This window comes from Phasianus colchicus, unplaced genomic scaffold (genome assembly GCF_987193195.1).
Source record: "Phasianus colchicus unplaced genomic scaffold, bPhaCol1.hap1.1 HAP1_SCAFFOLD_73, whole genome shotgun sequence".
Lineage (NCBI taxonomy): Eukaryota > Metazoa > Chordata > Aves > Galliformes > Phasianidae > Phasianus > Phasianus colchicus.
This window is the reverse complement of record NW_028325246.1, coordinates 258,821-274,838: the sequence shown is the minus strand read 5'-3', so window position 1 is coordinate 274,838 and position 16,018 is coordinate 258,821. Positions and strand designations below refer to the sequence as shown.

The window sequence follows — 16,018 nt, the reverse complement described above, 5'->3', positions numbered from 1 at the left end:
TTCTGGAAAAGCAGAACATCCCCCAGAACAATGATGGCAGCCTTCCCACGCCAGCTCGGTGTGGACACGGACCCGCCATCTCTGCAGACCACAAACTCACCATCAATGCAGGTGAGCAAATGGTCAATTTCCACATCGTCGGCAAGACTGTTGGTCCTGGGTCTCTCTTCTGGAAAAGGGAAGAAATCCCCAGTGGGGCAATGCCAGCTTTCCCACGGCCACTCAGCGCAGACAGGCCTCCATCAGCTGTGCTGCTCCCAAACTCACCGTTGTTGATCCACGTGAGCAGGTCATCCATGTCTGCGGTGTCGTCCAGGAGGCCTGTGTTGGCCGTCACTTCTGGAAAAGGAAGAAAATCCCCAGTGGGGCAAAGCCAGCTTTCCCGAACACCCCCCCGCCAGTTGTGCTGCCCCCAAACTCACCCTCGTTGATCCACGTGAGGAGCTCATCGATGTCGTCCGCGATGTCCTCCGGGGTGTCTGCGCTCGTTGTCACTGCTGGAAAAGCAAGAACATCCCCAGTGGAGCAATGCCAGCTTTCCCACAGGCAGCCGGTGCGGACAGCGTGCCGCCCGCTCCGCAGCCCCTGAACTCACCGCCTGGTTCCAGCGTGGCAGCGCTGCAGGTGAGCGGAGCCGTGGCGGGATGGGGGCACACGTCGGTGGGCGCAGGGTGCCCCCGGTCCTCCGAGAGCACCACGTCATCTTGGAAGGGCTCCATCGGCGGCTCCCAGGTGTCAGGCAGGGTGCAGGGCACGGGGAGCACCTGCTGCTGCAGGGAGGGTACCTGCAAAAGAACGGGGGGGGGGCCGGGGCGGGCGGGGGCCTGCGGGCTGCGGGGGCTCCCCGTGGAGGAGCACGGCCCCAGGCCACAGCCCCATGGGCTGCTGGGGCAGCAGCGTCCCTGCCAGCAGGGGATGTCCCGAGCAGGGAGCAGGGGCGGTGGGGGGAGCCACAGCTGGGTGCAGCCCCCCAGGTAGGAGCAGCAGCACCGGTAAGTGCAGCCCCGCAGCTGGGGTCAGGCCCCCAGGTGGCAGCTGAGCCGGGGTTGGGGGCAGCCCCCCAGGTGGGAGCTGTGCTGCCTGTCCCCAGACACCTGGTCCCCCAGGCCAGACAGAGGCCTGAGGTGCCAGGTAGGTGGCAGTGGGGACAGGGGAGGGTTGGGGTGGTACCGGCATCGGTCCGCGGACGGTGGGCTGCATCCAGGCGGGGTCCGGTGGCGGCACAGTCGCATCAGCGAAAATGGCGTCGGGTGTCAGAGGCACCGTCAGCGCTCGTCGAGGGAATCTCTCTGTGGGGAAATGCCAGAAGGGGCGCTGGGCTGAGAGCCGGGGCACTGGGGTGAGATCCGGGTGAGAGGAGTGGGATCTGGTGTGCTGGGGTGCGATCTGGGGTCACGGGTGTGAGATCTGGGGCCCTGGGGTGAGATCTGGGGGCACAGGGGTGAGATCTGGGGCCCTGGGGTGAGATCTGGGGGCACAGGGGTGAGATCTGGGGTCAAAGGGGTGAGATCTGGGGCCCTGGGGTGAGATCTGGGGCATTGGGGTCAGATGGAGTGTCAGAGCAGGGGGAGCCTGCTGCCTTACCTGCCATGACAGCTGGAGAGTGGCAGTTGGGGGAGCCCCTCCCCCCAGGGGGGTTCCGTGACCGTTGGGGTCAGCCCCTTTCCCCCAGGCTTGCGATGGTTTGACTTTTCGTACCCAGACATCCTTTTCATGCCAGTTGTTTCCCATCCCGATGATCAGTGACCATCCCGATGGGCATTTGGCAGCCCAGTGCTCTTCCTTGCCAAGGGTCTGCCCGTCCCAGTGGGGATTTGCCATCCCTGCAGTGAGTTCTCACCCCAGGGATGGTTTCCCCTCCCGTCCAAGCGATTTCCAGTCGTCACCACCCAAGACTGTGTAAAGTGCCAGCATTAGTTACGAGTTCTTGAAAGTGGTAGCGGCCGTGGTAGGCCAGTTAGACCTATGGTAACAATGAAAAGGAGGGATTTCTGTGGGACAGCCCTGGTTTAGCTGAGAACAGTGCAGGAATGAGTCAGTGCCCGTGCAGCGTATGCCGAGCTTGTTACTGTGAACTGGTCCTTTGTGCCTCGAAGAACATCACTAACTTTAAACTGTGGACTTTTTCTCCTGGTTTTGGCTGTCTCTTGGGGGCACTGCTAGTGAGGACAGAAGAGACAGCATCGTCTTTTCTGCTCTTCCCTCTTCCGTGCTTCCCCTTTCTGCTCTCTTCCTCATCTACTCTTCAGCTCTTCTCCCTGAGTGTTATCCTCTTTTTGCTGCTCATCTGCTGTTCTTTCTTCCTTGTGTCCTGACTCCTTTCCTGCATCTGTACTCCTCTTCTGCTTTTCTTTCTTACCCGTATCCTCTCTTCTCCTCTTGTTCTCCTCATCCGCTCTTCTGACTTAACTGTTTCCTCTTTGCACATCTTGCGCTCTACGGTTCTTCTGTTCTGGCCACTCTCTGCTCTTCTACTTTACTGCTCTTTTCCTTCTCTGTCTTCTGTGCTCTCTTCCTCCCTTCTGTTCTGTTTCATTTCTGCACTTCTCACGGACCCGTGTCCTCTCTTCCCATCTTCTGTACTTCTGCCATACCCGTATTCTGTCCTCTTCAGCTCCTCTCCCTTTCTGCTTTTCTGCCTTAGCTGTCTTGGCTCATCTCCCTTTCTGCTCTTCTCCTCGTCTGCACGTCTTTCTTACCTTCATCCTCTCTTTTATTCTTCTGCTCTTCTCCTTGTCTGCTCGTCTTTCTTACCTTCATCCTCTCTTTTATTCTTCTGCTCTTCTCCTCTTCTGCTCATCTCCTCATTGCTTTGCTGTCTTGTATCCAATCTTTTTCTCTATTGCACTTTTCTTCTTCTGCACTTCTTTCTTCCCTGCATCCTTTCTTCTTTTTCTTCTCTGCTGCTCTTCTTTATTTCAGTCTTGTCTGCATGTGCTCTTCCCCTGTTCTGCTCTTCTAGTGCTCTTGTCAGCATCCAGTCTCTGCACCGCAACTCTGTGTTGGACTTTATCTTGGGGTGGAGGAAGGTCGTAGGGCCTAGATTTGTAGAAGAAAACCCAGAAGGTGATGAAGAAGAGCCCTGAGGAACCAGGAGCACAAAGGCAGCGTGTTTCTCCGAAGGCCACAGCGTGAGCACGTGTTCCCTTTGGCGGACTCCTTTGTACCTCTCCAGGAAGTGCTTTGGAATGGAGAATTTTCTGGAGTTGTTTCCAGTTGTTGCTTGGATGAGCTGAGGCTTTTCTCCTTGTATCTTTGCAGGAAAGCAGAGCGGAGAGAACGTCTGTGGTGAGATGCTCAGGTGGAGTTGCCTTCCGTGCACCAACAGCCTGTTTGTGTCCACGTGATGCACGGTGAAGGGAAGGCTGCTGTTCTGTGAGTAAGCCTGGCAAATGGAATGATGGTTCTGGCCTTTTTGTCAAGTGTGTGAGGAGAGGTCTTTGGACAGGCTGTTCTTTTGTTGTTTTGTTGTTGTTGTTGTTGTTGTTGTTGTTGTTGTTTTTCAGGGGAAATGCTATTTCAGTTGTTAGTTACAGTGGTTGGTTGGTGCTTGTTTGAAAAATGTTGTTCATCTAGAGAAGCAGTGTCTCGCACCAGAGAAGTGAGAAATCTCCTGTACATCCTGTCTTCTCCACCAGCCTTCCATGTAGAGACATTTAGTGCCTCTAAATGCCTGTAGAAATGGTGGGGGGATAAATGGGGAAGAGCTGAGGTGCAGTTTCTGTGTGTGCTCTGTACACGGAGCAGGCGTCACCTAGTGAGAGCTAGGGGCCCTTTGCAGCGTTGTGGATTTGTTTTCCTTGCTTGTTGGAGCGTGATGCTTTTGTAGGTGCTGTGTGCATTGTAAGTAACTGTGAACTGTGCTGAGACTACAGGTGTCCTAGAGGGAGCCCCAAAGTCCTTAGTTGAGTGAGGGCCTTTTTTCTCTGTCTCTCAGTTTTTTTTTTCTTCCTCTTTTCTTTCTGTTAGTGTGACATAGCTGGCCCATGAGATAATTCACTGGGAGTTGTGCCTTCTTGCAAAGCTGTGGCAGGTGGGTGCATGCACTTCACTGCTAGTATGACAAAGCTGAAGATGCCTGAGCTGTGTGAGAGCTTTGAGAATTGAATGGAGATTCTTGACCAAGGAAGAGCCCTGTGGTCCTAGCCCCCTGTGGAGAGGCTGGGATTACTGACGGGAGAGAGGATTCTTTGAGTGATCTGAATGGTCTAAGAAGGGAGGTGACAGGTTTAGGGTTCCTTTGCAGTGCTCTGCCCAGGCTGTGACACTGCTGGGGTTTTATTTTGAGTCACTCTGAATACAAAAGGAGACAAATGGTATTTTGTGCAGCCTGAAACCCTGCAACTCTGCTGTAGGGTCTCCATGTCTGCTGACCACGCTCTTCCCTTCTCCACAGTGACCACGGCCAGCCCCTGAAGCCCCAGTCATGAAGACCCTGTACGTCATGCCCAATGGCCATCTGTCTGTGCTTCCCATGTCTGTGATGGGTGATGGAAAGAGGTTGGGAAAATTGTCATTTTTCTTTTTCAATGCTTTCTACGTTAAATGATGAAATGTTTAGTATTCACTTTGCTACACCTCTGCCTGCAGTCATTCATGCAGCACCAATGCCCCTGTACAGTGCATTCCTTAAACCCAGAGTAGAAAATGTGTTATTTGTGGGCAAATTGTATGATGTACATTTTTTATTGCTAAATCTGTCTATGATGTACTTAAAAAATGATTATTTTTTTGATAGAATTAGCTTCAGGTTTTAATTTATTTTTCCAGTCGATCCTTTCTTTTGTGTCCTGACTTGATCCGTCTGGTAGCTGCTGTGATAGTCTTGCCATTGCCCTTTGGACTAAGGGTCTGTGTCTGCTGTGGAATTGCCTAGCAGGGATAATGGTAACCTAGTTGCAACTGGAAGACTAGACCAAAGGTGTTTTTCAGTGGCACTGTTTGTTTGTTACTGGTGGTGTTCTTGTTACAGAGGTAGACAGGGGCAGAGCAAATGAAGTGCTGAGTAGGCAAGTGAATGAATGTGAACTTCTCAGTCAAAATTCCTTCTATCAGGCTTTGGGCAGGGGGAGGATGTGTTGAAAAACCCTGGGTTGGGAAAAATACTGGGTTGAGAAAGCTGCCAGGCTGCTTCCTGGGAATGCTGCTGCTCTCTTGAAGGTTGAAGGTAAATTCCAGCTTCTCATGTCATCTAGTCATCTCAATATTTCCTTGGCTAGATTATTTTAGAATCAGGAATCTTAAATCAATTACACATTAATTTCTTTGCTGCCTGCTGTTTTTTTCTAGCTTGCATGAAAATTACAGCTCTGGGCTTTCACATGCATTTTAAGGTTTATCTGTTCAAAAATGTGGGGAAATTGTTAGTAATAATATCTAAGAAGTTGAGCTTAGATAGGCAATACCTGATGTGTCTCTTGTGACTAAGCTCCTTTTTAGTTTTTTGAGTTTAAAAATGAAGTGTGTGGGAAGTGCTGTCATTCTCAACTACTGTGTAAATGCTTTCAGTTATACAGTGTCACTTTGGCACTTAGTTTTATGTAGCACAGCAGCAATGACATTGAGGTTCTTAGGGGCTTCTGTTGGTTTTCTTTTGTTTTACTTGGACTAGTGTATGGTCAATAAGTATACAGATGCTATGTAGTATATAGAAGAGTTAGGCTGGTAAGGTTATCACGTTGAGAAAGATAATCAGAAATAAATGAAAAAAAGCTCACTGATATTGTAGGCTCGCAAGAAACTCCATGAGGAGCGATCTCCAGAGAGAGATCCTTCCTCAGTGGCAGTCAGCCCTTAAATGGGGTCTAGGAGAGGTGCAGCCGGGCTCCATCCCTTGTGGTCACACAACTGAATTGCCTTCACCTGCGCTCCCAGGGCTGACTCAGTGCTCACCTGAGGTGATCAATCAGAGGTTCAAACTGTGATTCAATAGTTCTCATACGGACTAGCTATTCTGTAACAAGGTGTGCTGTCACTGAATCAAACTGTCTGACAGTCTTAACTTAGCATCTACAAGAGGCACATTCTGAAGTTTTTTTCCCTGTTATCTTGTTTGTAAGATGTTGGAGTAATTTCATCAAGTCTGTAGTCTGTGTAGTGGAGGTGAGCAAACAGTGGTGATGTGGTTGTTGAAAAGACTGATGCAGAAAAAAAAATTAATTATGTTGCCTTCATGTTTAATAGGAGAAGTTACAAGAATGTAAAGTTGAAGATGGCTGGAATGAGCTCTTTTATGTGACTCAAGCTGAATTCCATGCAAGACCTGATGACGTCTCTCTTAACATCAAACTTGGTTGCACTGTACCAGTCATGCAATAAATTGCAAGATGCTGTGCTCCATGTTCAGGAGGCAGAGAAGAAAATACCTCTGGAGACGAGCTTGGAATGGTGCTCCTGTGTCGTAAAGACACTTGGGGTATTTAATCATCTTTTGATTCTGTCATAATCTTCCGTATCCTCAAAACTGGTCACAGTCTCTCAGTTTCGTTCCACTGACAGCTATTGCTCAAATAATGTAACTCCTCCAAATGAAAGTCTACTGAAGCCAATTGTTTAATGGGGATTTTCTTCCTAAAGTTAAACCTTGTATATTTTCTAACTTCAAGTCTAAGCTAGATATAGTAGCTTCATCAAGGAGAGAACTGTTTGAAGAGTTCCTGGAACTTCACTGCTGAAAGATACATTAATGCCTCACCTGTGAAAGTGGGTTAGGTAGCAGTGTGTCCTGGAGAAGTAATGTCCTTGCCTTCACAGAAAGATGGTGGTTCCTCATCCTCTGATGAACTTTATTCTTTAGGAATACCTTGAATCAGCCCAGGACTTGGAATCTAATACAAGGAATTGGAGAGCTATCAAAAGCGGTCATCTGCTGGCGCATTCTAGCTTTATTAAAATGAAATTTGCTTCGGGAGATGTCCGTCAGTGCAAATCCAGAACGGAATGCTTTTTTCTTAGTCAGAGAACATCTAGCAGGTATCAGTTTCCCTGAGTAACCAGTTTGTGGACAGGAGAGGAGTTTCTTTGTACTAAGGTTCTTAGTAGGCTTGAAGCCCAAGCTATGTATTTGTCCAAGCTACAAGCCTTGGAGAAGACTTGGTGATATCCTGGGTCAGTTATCTTCTGTCTCTTCAGTAAGAGAACGTTGTTCTATACTTCAGCAGCTAATTCAGATTTCACAGACATTTGTGGATCAGCTTTGTCCTGATCAACTTAACAGAACCTGCAGTGAGATAATGAAGAATTGTAGGTCTGTAGTATAAAAGAGAAGCAGAAGGCCACTTTCAGTAAGAACATTCTCCTTCAGAAAAAAACGGTAGGGCCAGGTAAACCAACTGACTTCAAGGTATATCATCTGAGGCACAGCTGGCATAGTGCAAAACAATGTCTGTAGGAAACTCCTTGGTGAAGTTCTGTGTTCCATTCTTCCCGTTATGTTTTCTTTCATACTGACTTCTACTGACTTCCGTTGATTTCACTTCCATAAGTGAAGGTCAGTGCTTTGGGAACTTGAGGCTGTTGTCCTGCTTTCTTGTGCAACTCAGGTTTAAACAACTGAGGTGGTGGCAGTTGAATCACCGAGTTGCTTGGTCCGCAGTTAAATAACACTGACCCAAAGCATGCAATGGCTTTTACCAGGACTTTGTTGAAAATGAGTTTTTTCTGCCTTCTAGCTTTGATCGTCTCCTTCACTCTGTGAAACAGTATGTGAGAGAAGCTGAGGAGCTGTCTCACACCGTCCTGGAAATGAAAGGACAGCTATACATGTATGCTGGGACGTTTCTGCTCAAACTGGCCCAGAACAGTGAGGTGCAGTGGAGCGATGCGTGTCAACTGGCAGCACTGTGTTATTTGAAAAGTTTCAACGTAAGTCACTTTTCACTTTCTGCCTGTAGTTAATGCAGTTCTTGACCACTCTTGCTGTACATGTGCGGAACACCCATATTCCAAAGATTAATTAGTGTTTGTAAGGCTCTCCCCTCACTAAGTCTTACTCTTCCACATGCCTTTAAAGGATGTGGACAGGAGCTAACTGAGTATCTCCCACATTCTTGTTCACAGACAGTCAGTAGAGCTTAGTCAGTCTTAATTCTTTGCCTTATGAAATACTACTAATTTTCCATTTTGTGCAACTGCTGGTGTTCGGAACTTTACTTTCTCTTGTGTGTGCTTACAGCTATTGGCAGTAGTTAAAATTACTCACTTTGTGTCTTCTTCATTGATATGTTGCAGAGTGCCTTCAGAATGAGTGTATATTTCTAAAGTTTTCTTATGCTAGAAATAAGAATATGTTTCCTAATGTTCAAGACTAAACTAAGTGATCTGCTTTTTGTTGTAAAGAAGCTGTGACAAATCCTCTCCTTTCTTCTCCAGGTTCTTAAACCAAAGTCAAAACTAATAAAAGGGGATCCTGCTGGAGAAGACAAGCTGGAAATGTTGGCTTGTGATCGAAAAAGCCAGTCTGGTAATAAGAATTAATCGTTAAGAAAGTTCCATAGATCTCTTTTAATCTTATGAATAGTTACTTGAAGAGTTAAGTGGCTCGATTCCCAACCTTAAGTAGCAAGAGCAGCCCACTGTTGGGGTTGTCCTTCAGTGTTTTTATGTGAAATCCCATTTTTGTTTTCTAGGTCATATGTTGCTGAACTTAAGCCATGGCAAGGAAGATTTCTTGAAAGAGATTGGAATGTTTTGCCAACACAAGGGGTTTACTGACGTTGTTTGAAAGCCTCTTTGGGAGGGGGGCTTCTCAAGAGAGTTCTTTCCTTGGCGTAGATGAGACAAGCAGTGTCAGTACACGAGCACCAATGTAAGAAGAACTTAATAAATATGATAATGGTAAGAGGTGTTTCTTAAATTCAACTGAAGCACGACTGTTTCAGAGGAGCTTTTTTAACTCCTTCCTTTTGCAACGAAAGAGGTGGGGCTGTGACAGCTGTTCAGTGTATCAATGCAAGGGGGTGATGTGCACGAAGCTTCCATTGATGCTTGTTGCTGAGAGGTGGTACTGTCACGCCTGCTTCTGAAGAATTTCTCATGCACTTCCTGCTTCCACAGTGCTGTCTTCTCGTCTGCTCTGATTCATTTTCACTTCAGCTGTCTGCTTAGCCTTTTGTGTCTGAACACTAGGAAGTGTTAATAGGAAGGCACATCTTGTAATGCAAGAATGCAGTTTCCAAGCATAAAAATGAAGTAACTCTAGGATGAATTGCTGAGACTTGATGATGAAGTCTGGCTTTGAAATTGAGTGAGAGAAGATTAGAATACTGGTAGTTTTCTACTTAGTTAGTTTTCAGAAATGTTTAGATTATTAAATCTAAAATGATCTAGCAGGATACAAAACAATAACTACAGCAACAACTATGGCCTTTTTTCTTGATAGATATAGCTAAAGAGAGATACGTGTAGGTATAAAGGAAAAAAGTTTATAGTTTTACAGTCTCTCCTAAGGGGTTTGTTTCTTTATATTATTTTGTAATGTGTATTTAAAAGCAAACTAACAAAAACGAAAACAAACAACAAAAAAAAAAAAAACAGCACTCAAAGGCTTGTGCTTATTATACATGGGATAAAGATTTCCCCTGTTAGAGGAAAAGCAGTGTAAGCATATTTGCAGGAGTAAAAAACAAAACTGAATTCAAAACAGAAATTAAGCATTCAGGTTGTTTTCTTTGCTGAAAATGGTAGATCTCTTGAGCTTTACAGACTTAGAAAAACGGGAAGGATGTCTGTATAATACATCAGCTTAACCTGATACCTCAAAATGGAGAGGTTAATGTTTAAATTTTTTATGTGCTTCCTTGGAGATGTTCTCTCCATTTTTCGCCTTGACAGAAAGAGCAAATGTACCAATATGTTTGCCTTGTGCACTTCTGTGAAGTTGGTATTTCTCCTTTAAAAGTTACTTGTGTAAACAAAATAGATGGAGAAATCACTTGAAGAGTGTTACATCTGCTTTTCAAAAGGCTTAGTTCCAGCTTGTTAGACAAAGGCAAACAGGTCGGAAGAGGTTGCTAGGAAGCTCCTAGGATGGGAGAAATCTTCAGAGCTCCTTACTTCTCTTGGAATGAAACCCAGCTTTGATCAGACGCTAGCCTTCCTCCCTAGGACGTAGATACTAACTTACCACTGCTTTGTTTTTGCACAGGTGCTGTTCGAATGCACAACGGTAGTCTCCAGCACCTTGTGTGGCTTGGTTTGCAGTGGAACTCTGTGTCGGTGTTACCCCCAATGTGACAATTTTTAAAACAGCTTTTTCACTTGCCCCAAGAAACATCAAGACTTGAGACAGATGCTCCTGAATCCATTTGCCTGTTGGACCTTGAAGTCAGTACACTTTCGTACATCTTAAATGCATTTAAGTGCTTTTTCTCTTTTCTTATTTCTTTTCTTCTCCTTTTTTTTCCTTTCTTTTATTTCTTTTGGTATCTAATTTTTTGGTTGTTGTTTATTTATTTTCACAAAAACAGGTATTTCTACTCAGGATGGTATTCACTAGCAACTTAGAATTGCAAGAGAAATTTAATACTCGTAATGAAACACATCAGCCTCCTTTCTTACTGTTGCTGCTGTGCAAACAGTGCTATACTGAGAAGCAAACATCCTGGTGGGATGCTGTTCATATTCTTATGCAGAAAAAAACAACGTAAGAATTCTTCAGTTCGGAAATATTTGAAACAAGCCTTTAGACAGGTTCTGAATTGATTCCCATAGTTTGTGTAAAACTAGTTTGCTTTGTTGGGCTGTTTTGGACATGAATGTTTTGTTGCAGTAGGGGTTTGAGACCTACTGCATACAAGCTTTCTGTAAATGGGCTTAATGTTTCACGTACAGCATTTCTAAACTAGAGCTAGTTTAGAACCTACTAGCTATTTGTTTTAGTCAAACAAGTCACGTGAATAGAAGAAAAAGAGAAAATACTAACTGAGGACTGTTTCCTTTGATACTCAGACCAGAATGAGAGACAAAACTGAAGTTTCTTGCACAGCATGGATTAAGTTCTCTGCAAGCACTGCAAGCCTTCGGCCCGCCTTAATTATACACTGGGCAAGAAGCCTGCAAAATATAACAAGCTAAGATTATTTTTAAAGGTGTACAGTCCATTTTTTCTCTCCTTGTGTAAATTGAACACACAAAATAAACAAAATCAGATGAGAAGGTACTATTGAGAACTGCTGTTAACTTTGTCGGGTAAGTTAGTTTCTCTAGTCAACCTATCAGGTACACTCTCCCTCACTACCTCTTCACATTACAGTGAACTGTAGTGTTGTTTTCTGTCTTTATGTTACTTCAAATAACTCTAGAGAGAGACCTCCTGAAATTTATCACAAGTGTCAGAGAACAATTCTTGAATTTTTCAAGAAAACAACTACACCAGGAAAGAATAAGTGTTAGTAAGACTTGATTTGAATTTGTTGAGGTAGTTTCTATTTCTTTTCAACAGGGCACCAGCCTGAAAATTTTCTGTGATCAGAAGGAATACATTGGAAGAAGTGTCTACTACTGGAAGAAAATCCTGATTAGTTTGGAAACGATAAAAAGAACAAAAATATTCCTGAACCAACTGATCCTCTCTTCAAATGTTTCCATAATATGGACATTCAGGTGCAGATTGACCAATCTAAGATTGGAGTAAGGTTATATGTCTTTATACAAGCTTATGGTTGTGGTTTAACCTGGAAGATGGCTAAGCATGATGTCATCCTGCACGGAACACCCCTTTGGCCAGTTTAAGTCAGCTGTCCTAATTCTGTTCCCTCCCAGCTGCTTGGATTATTTGCTGAGAATGGCTTGGTTCTGTACAACATGCTTAGCAGGAACTATAAGCATTGGTGTGTTCTCAACATTGCTTTTCTCCTAGAACCAAAACATCGCATCATACCAGACACGCTGAAGATAACAGTTCCCAGCTGAAAATAAGACACATTTACATTGGGGTTTTTGTTTTATTTATTTATTTATTTATTGTAGTAGTAGTTGGATTTTTTTTTTTTTTTTTTTTTTTTGCATTGTGCTAACAGTGAGACTTGGTAGTATTAGAATGCATCTGATAAAGGGGGAAAAATATTTTCTGAGAACTTTTCTTAGATGTGAACCTGTATCTGCTTGGACAACACTGAACTCCCTTAGCACCAACTTTGTTGAAAAAGTATTTTCTTGTCTTAGAGGAAGATGAGTAATACCTGATTACTTCCTGGATGTTGGCATGCACTAGCTGTTCCAAGTATTCACGCATATGTTAGGTATGACTTGTCTTTGGCTTTGGTTGTAGGTCTTTCAGGTTGCAGCCTATGAAGAAGAGGCACGAATAGCATTTGCAGTGCTGGATGCAGTTGAAAGCAAAACTGATGATGCCTTCCTAGCATTTGAAGCTATCAAGAATGTGATTTCATACTGGAATCTTGCCAAGGTTGGTCCCTAACCTGCATTACCCCAAATGCTTTTTCGTTACTTGCATTCCAACTGATTCTTATTAATCCAAATGCTGTTGCTTAGCTTTGCCAAAGAAAGGCAGAGGAGATTGTGAATGGTGATGTTTTGCCAGAAGAACAAGGAGAACACAAAACCTATCTTCTTAAAAGAAAGCACTACCTAACGAAGATCATTGATGAGTTCTCCTCAGCTCTGTCAGTAGCTGACAAAGTAAGTAATTCTTGCTCAACATCTTGTTTGGAGAGATGCAGTGGTGTCGCTTACAGTTTCAAATTGAAACCATTTGCAGCCTTTGCTTTAAGGCAAGTGAAAACTTACTTGTTCCCCCAGACAAATAACTTGCCTAACTCCAGTGGGTTGATATATTCTGGGAAACTTCTCTAACAACACGAGAACATGCAATGTTTTGACTCCTGCAAATGGCAATTTTTATGTAAACAAATAGCTTTTTCCCACTATCTTCTTACTGTGGTTGATAGTTTCCAAGTAGAATTAAGGCTTGTGTGAATTGTCCACTTACATTAATTTTAACAGAGGTTGCGCTTTGCTGGGAAGGAAAAAAAAAAAAAAAAAAAAAAAAGCAAGGAACAAAACTTAACGACATTTCTGTCTTTTTGTAATGAAAGCCTTGTGAGCTGTTCTACCAGAGTTCAGAATGTAGCCTCTTGCTCTGAGGAAGGATTGCAATCATGACTTGCATTTCAATTAATTTTCTAGCTGCCAGTGTCTATTGAAACTCTAACAGAAATGCTGAATGCAGTGATGCAGGAGCTTGGAGAATTTGAAGAGAAGGAAGAGGGGGATCTTTCCTCCAGAAAGATCTCTCAAGCTGCAGGTTCAGGAGTAAAACATTCCATTCCATTTCCTAAGAAGTTATTGTTCTCACCAACTGACAGCTACAAGGTACATGAGCCATATGATTTCAGGGAAGCGTTACGTTTGAATAACAACTCAAAGTTCAGTACATTCTTTTTTTTTTTCAGTTTTCTCCTAAAACTCTCCCACAGTGGGCAGAAGATGCCCAGTCTTTACTTCAGATGCTCTGTCAGCAAGTGGAGGCTTTAAAGGTAAATAACTTTGTCACTATATTCAATGCAGAACAGTTGATTTTTTTTTTATGGTAGGTACTTGGTGATCCAAGCATTGGACAGACATTCTTTCTGGACTAGTGCACGACTCATGAAAACATCTGCTCTGAACATCTGCTGAAATTGAGTGCGAGAGTAAAACTTGTTGCCTATAAACTCTGACTGGGGACTCAGAGATGCGGAGGGAGCCTTTCTAAGGACTGTGTGAACAAGAAAGAGTCCCGCTTTCATCAGCTTGGCTATCGTCCTCTTGGTTCTGGGCTTTTTCTAGCTTTGGAGAACAGTCTCAGAGTTCTGTACAGGACGGGCAGATCTTGAATTATTCCAGCAGTTAACTCTTGATTTTTTTCGTCAGACCTTTAAACATGCTTTTAAACAGCAAGAGAGTAGGGATCATTCCTTAGGTTTTCTTCAAATACCTATGGAATACCTTTACATTCTCTTAATTGAAACACTGTCTTTAACAGAATGACATTCAGGAAATGAAATGTAATAACTCCGGTGTGAGTGTATCATCTCATTGGTGGTCTGCTAAAAGCTATGGAACAGATGCTATGTCAGATAGTTCTCAGAGAGCACAAAATCTTCATGAAGCTCCCTTAACAGGTAAGTTGTTGCTCTTCCAAACAACTGCAAAGAATTATGTTTCATGCCAGAGCCCAGATCCAGCTATGTGGGAAACACGTGGCTCCCCATTCACTGAATGTACTGCAAGTTTCAAAGCCAAACATAATACTGCACGAGGGAAATTTGGATCTGGCTTTGCTAAAAAGGAAGGTCAGTGGGACTGTAACATCTGTTCGGTGAGAAAAGAACCCACTGCCTCCTAGCATGTTGCCTTTCAGAATCCAAGCAAAACTAATACAAAAGCATCTCTTCAAAGATTTTCCTTTAAACTTGAAGAAGCGGATGCTCCAAGCATCAGAATTACTTGAGAACTGCTTTTTCTTTAGCTGTTCTGTATGCCAAAACGAAGGAAGTGATGAAAACTGTTGCTCCTGTAAGAATCCTAACTCGCAAAGTCAACCTAGTGTGCTACTATCTGTTGTTCAGGATTATTATATACATAATAAATATATAATATTTATAATATTTATAATATTTATATAATTGTCTGTTAAATTTCAAAGACTGAGAGCAGTATTCCGGTGATCTCAGGAGCATGGAACTAAAAGATGACTTCTTGAGCAGAAGTTGTTTCACTAACAGCTACCATGGTAATAGGTTGAGATTAGTTAGTAAAAAGCACAGATCTCCCATGAGTGATTTGAAACAAGTCCTCTTCAGTTGCTATTCAACGTCTTCTGTAATTTCAAACACTCAAAGTTATTCAGTAGTACGCGTTGCTGCAAACAGCTTTTTTTTTTCTCAGTCCTGCCTGAATTTTACTTCTCCGCTTCTGTAGACGACACCTCTTTGGCTCTTCTCCGTAATCCTGTATTGTTTGATGTGAGGATATAACTGACCCTTGTGACAGTATGAAGATGCAGGCTTGTTCCTGATCTGAGCCTTGAATTTCAAAGGCAATAGTATAAGACGTAATTATGCGTGGAGATTGGAGCTTGTTACATTACAGCCTATAATTTCTGCCCCGCCATTCTGTAACTTGGACTATTTTTTTTTCTGTGGGCAAGGAGAAAGTGCGTAGACTCCAAATCTGTTTCTAACTACCTGGGAATTAATTAGCTCAGTAATAAGGGCATTGTGGGGTTAATGTTGCTGTTGTTCTCGAGTAATTCAGTCTTCATGTTTTGCTCAATTTCTGTCCAAAGCTGTGACTGCGCCATCAGACGATCCACCATCTGATGATGTTATTATTGCTGATGAGCTAACAGCTACCCCAGAGCCTTTCTGGGCCTTCCAGAGGGCTTTCTGTAGTTGGCCCCAGGTTTACTTCTGTAAGCAGGCCCCCTCTCAGAGATTGGTCTTTGCTTGCTGCTTTGCTGTGCCTACCTGCCTGCTCCCTGTGCTTGCTGCATCTGATACCAGTGGTTGTGGAGCAGGCTCCCCAGGGCTGTGGGCCTGGTCCTGAGCTGCTGCAGCTTAAAGACCGTTTGTGTTTGGGTGGTCCTTCCTGGAGCACGAGGTTGGACTTGATGATCCTTGTGGATGCCGTACAACTTGGGACATTCTGTGATTCTATGATCTTGGTGTTTGCCTGGAAAATACCAGATGATTTTTTTTTTTCCCTCATTTTTTCCTGGCATTTAAAGTTGTAGTTTCACTTCTAAATGTGAGAGTGGAGTTGGATAAGGGGAGGGTAAGTTGCTTCTTTATTTTCTATTCTCCCAGGTGGGTCTGTATATTTTCTGCCCAAGTTGTGGTAGCTCTGTAACTGGGAATGTTCCTAATGGTCATAAGAAGAGTTTGCTGCCAGCACAAAATTTGGTCACAGGACTGCCTGCTGGATTAAATTCTGTAGATTGATTATATGCTATTTGAGATGGCGTGTTCTGTTTATTTTTTCCAAGACAATCAGGTTTTGAGGTCACTGAGATGCA

General features: G+C 44.0%; 1 protein-coding gene across 14 annotated transcripts in view; it reads left to right on the top strand.

Annotated features, from left to right (window-relative positions):
- LOC149911638 (RANBP2-like and GRIP domain-containing protein 8) overlaps positions 1 to 16,018 on the top strand; it is a 58,646-nt gene that overhangs the window by 26,493 nt on the left and 16,135 nt on the right. For 6 of the 14 annotated variants that reach the window (XM_090133524.1, XM_090133521.1, XM_090133530.1 and 3 more), the window contains 13 exons: positions 3,262 to 3,375; positions 4,397 to 4,500; positions 6,184 to 6,415; positions 7,671 to 7,863; positions 8,371 to 8,461; positions 8,628 to 8,835; positions 10,145 to 10,323; positions 11,441 to 11,628; positions 12,269 to 12,406; positions 12,493 to 12,639; positions 13,147 to 13,332; positions 13,413 to 13,496; positions 13,985 to 14,123. In XM_090133524.1, the coding sequence (XP_089989650.1) occupies positions 11,590 to 11,628; positions 12,269 to 12,406; positions 12,493 to 12,639; positions 13,147 to 13,332; positions 13,413 to 13,496; positions 13,985 to 14,123 (733 nt within the window). In that variant the 5' untranslated portion in view covers positions 3,262 to 3,375; positions 4,397 to 4,500; positions 6,184 to 6,415; ... (3 more) ...; positions 10,145 to 10,323; positions 11,441 to 11,589. Of the gene's footprint in view, positions 1 to 546; positions 625 to 3,083; positions 3,132 to 3,261; positions 3,376 to 3,969; positions 4,034 to 4,396; positions 4,501 to 6,183; positions 6,973 to 7,670; positions 7,864 to 8,370; positions 8,462 to 8,627; positions 8,836 to 10,144; positions 10,324 to 10,466; positions 10,643 to 11,440; positions 11,629 to 12,268; positions 12,407 to 12,492; positions 12,640 to 13,146; positions 13,333 to 13,412; positions 13,497 to 13,984; positions 14,124 to 16,018 lie in introns of those variants that run through there. The other 8 variants (XM_090133519.1, XM_090133523.1, XM_090133526.1 and 5 more) reach the window with 8 other exon arrangements.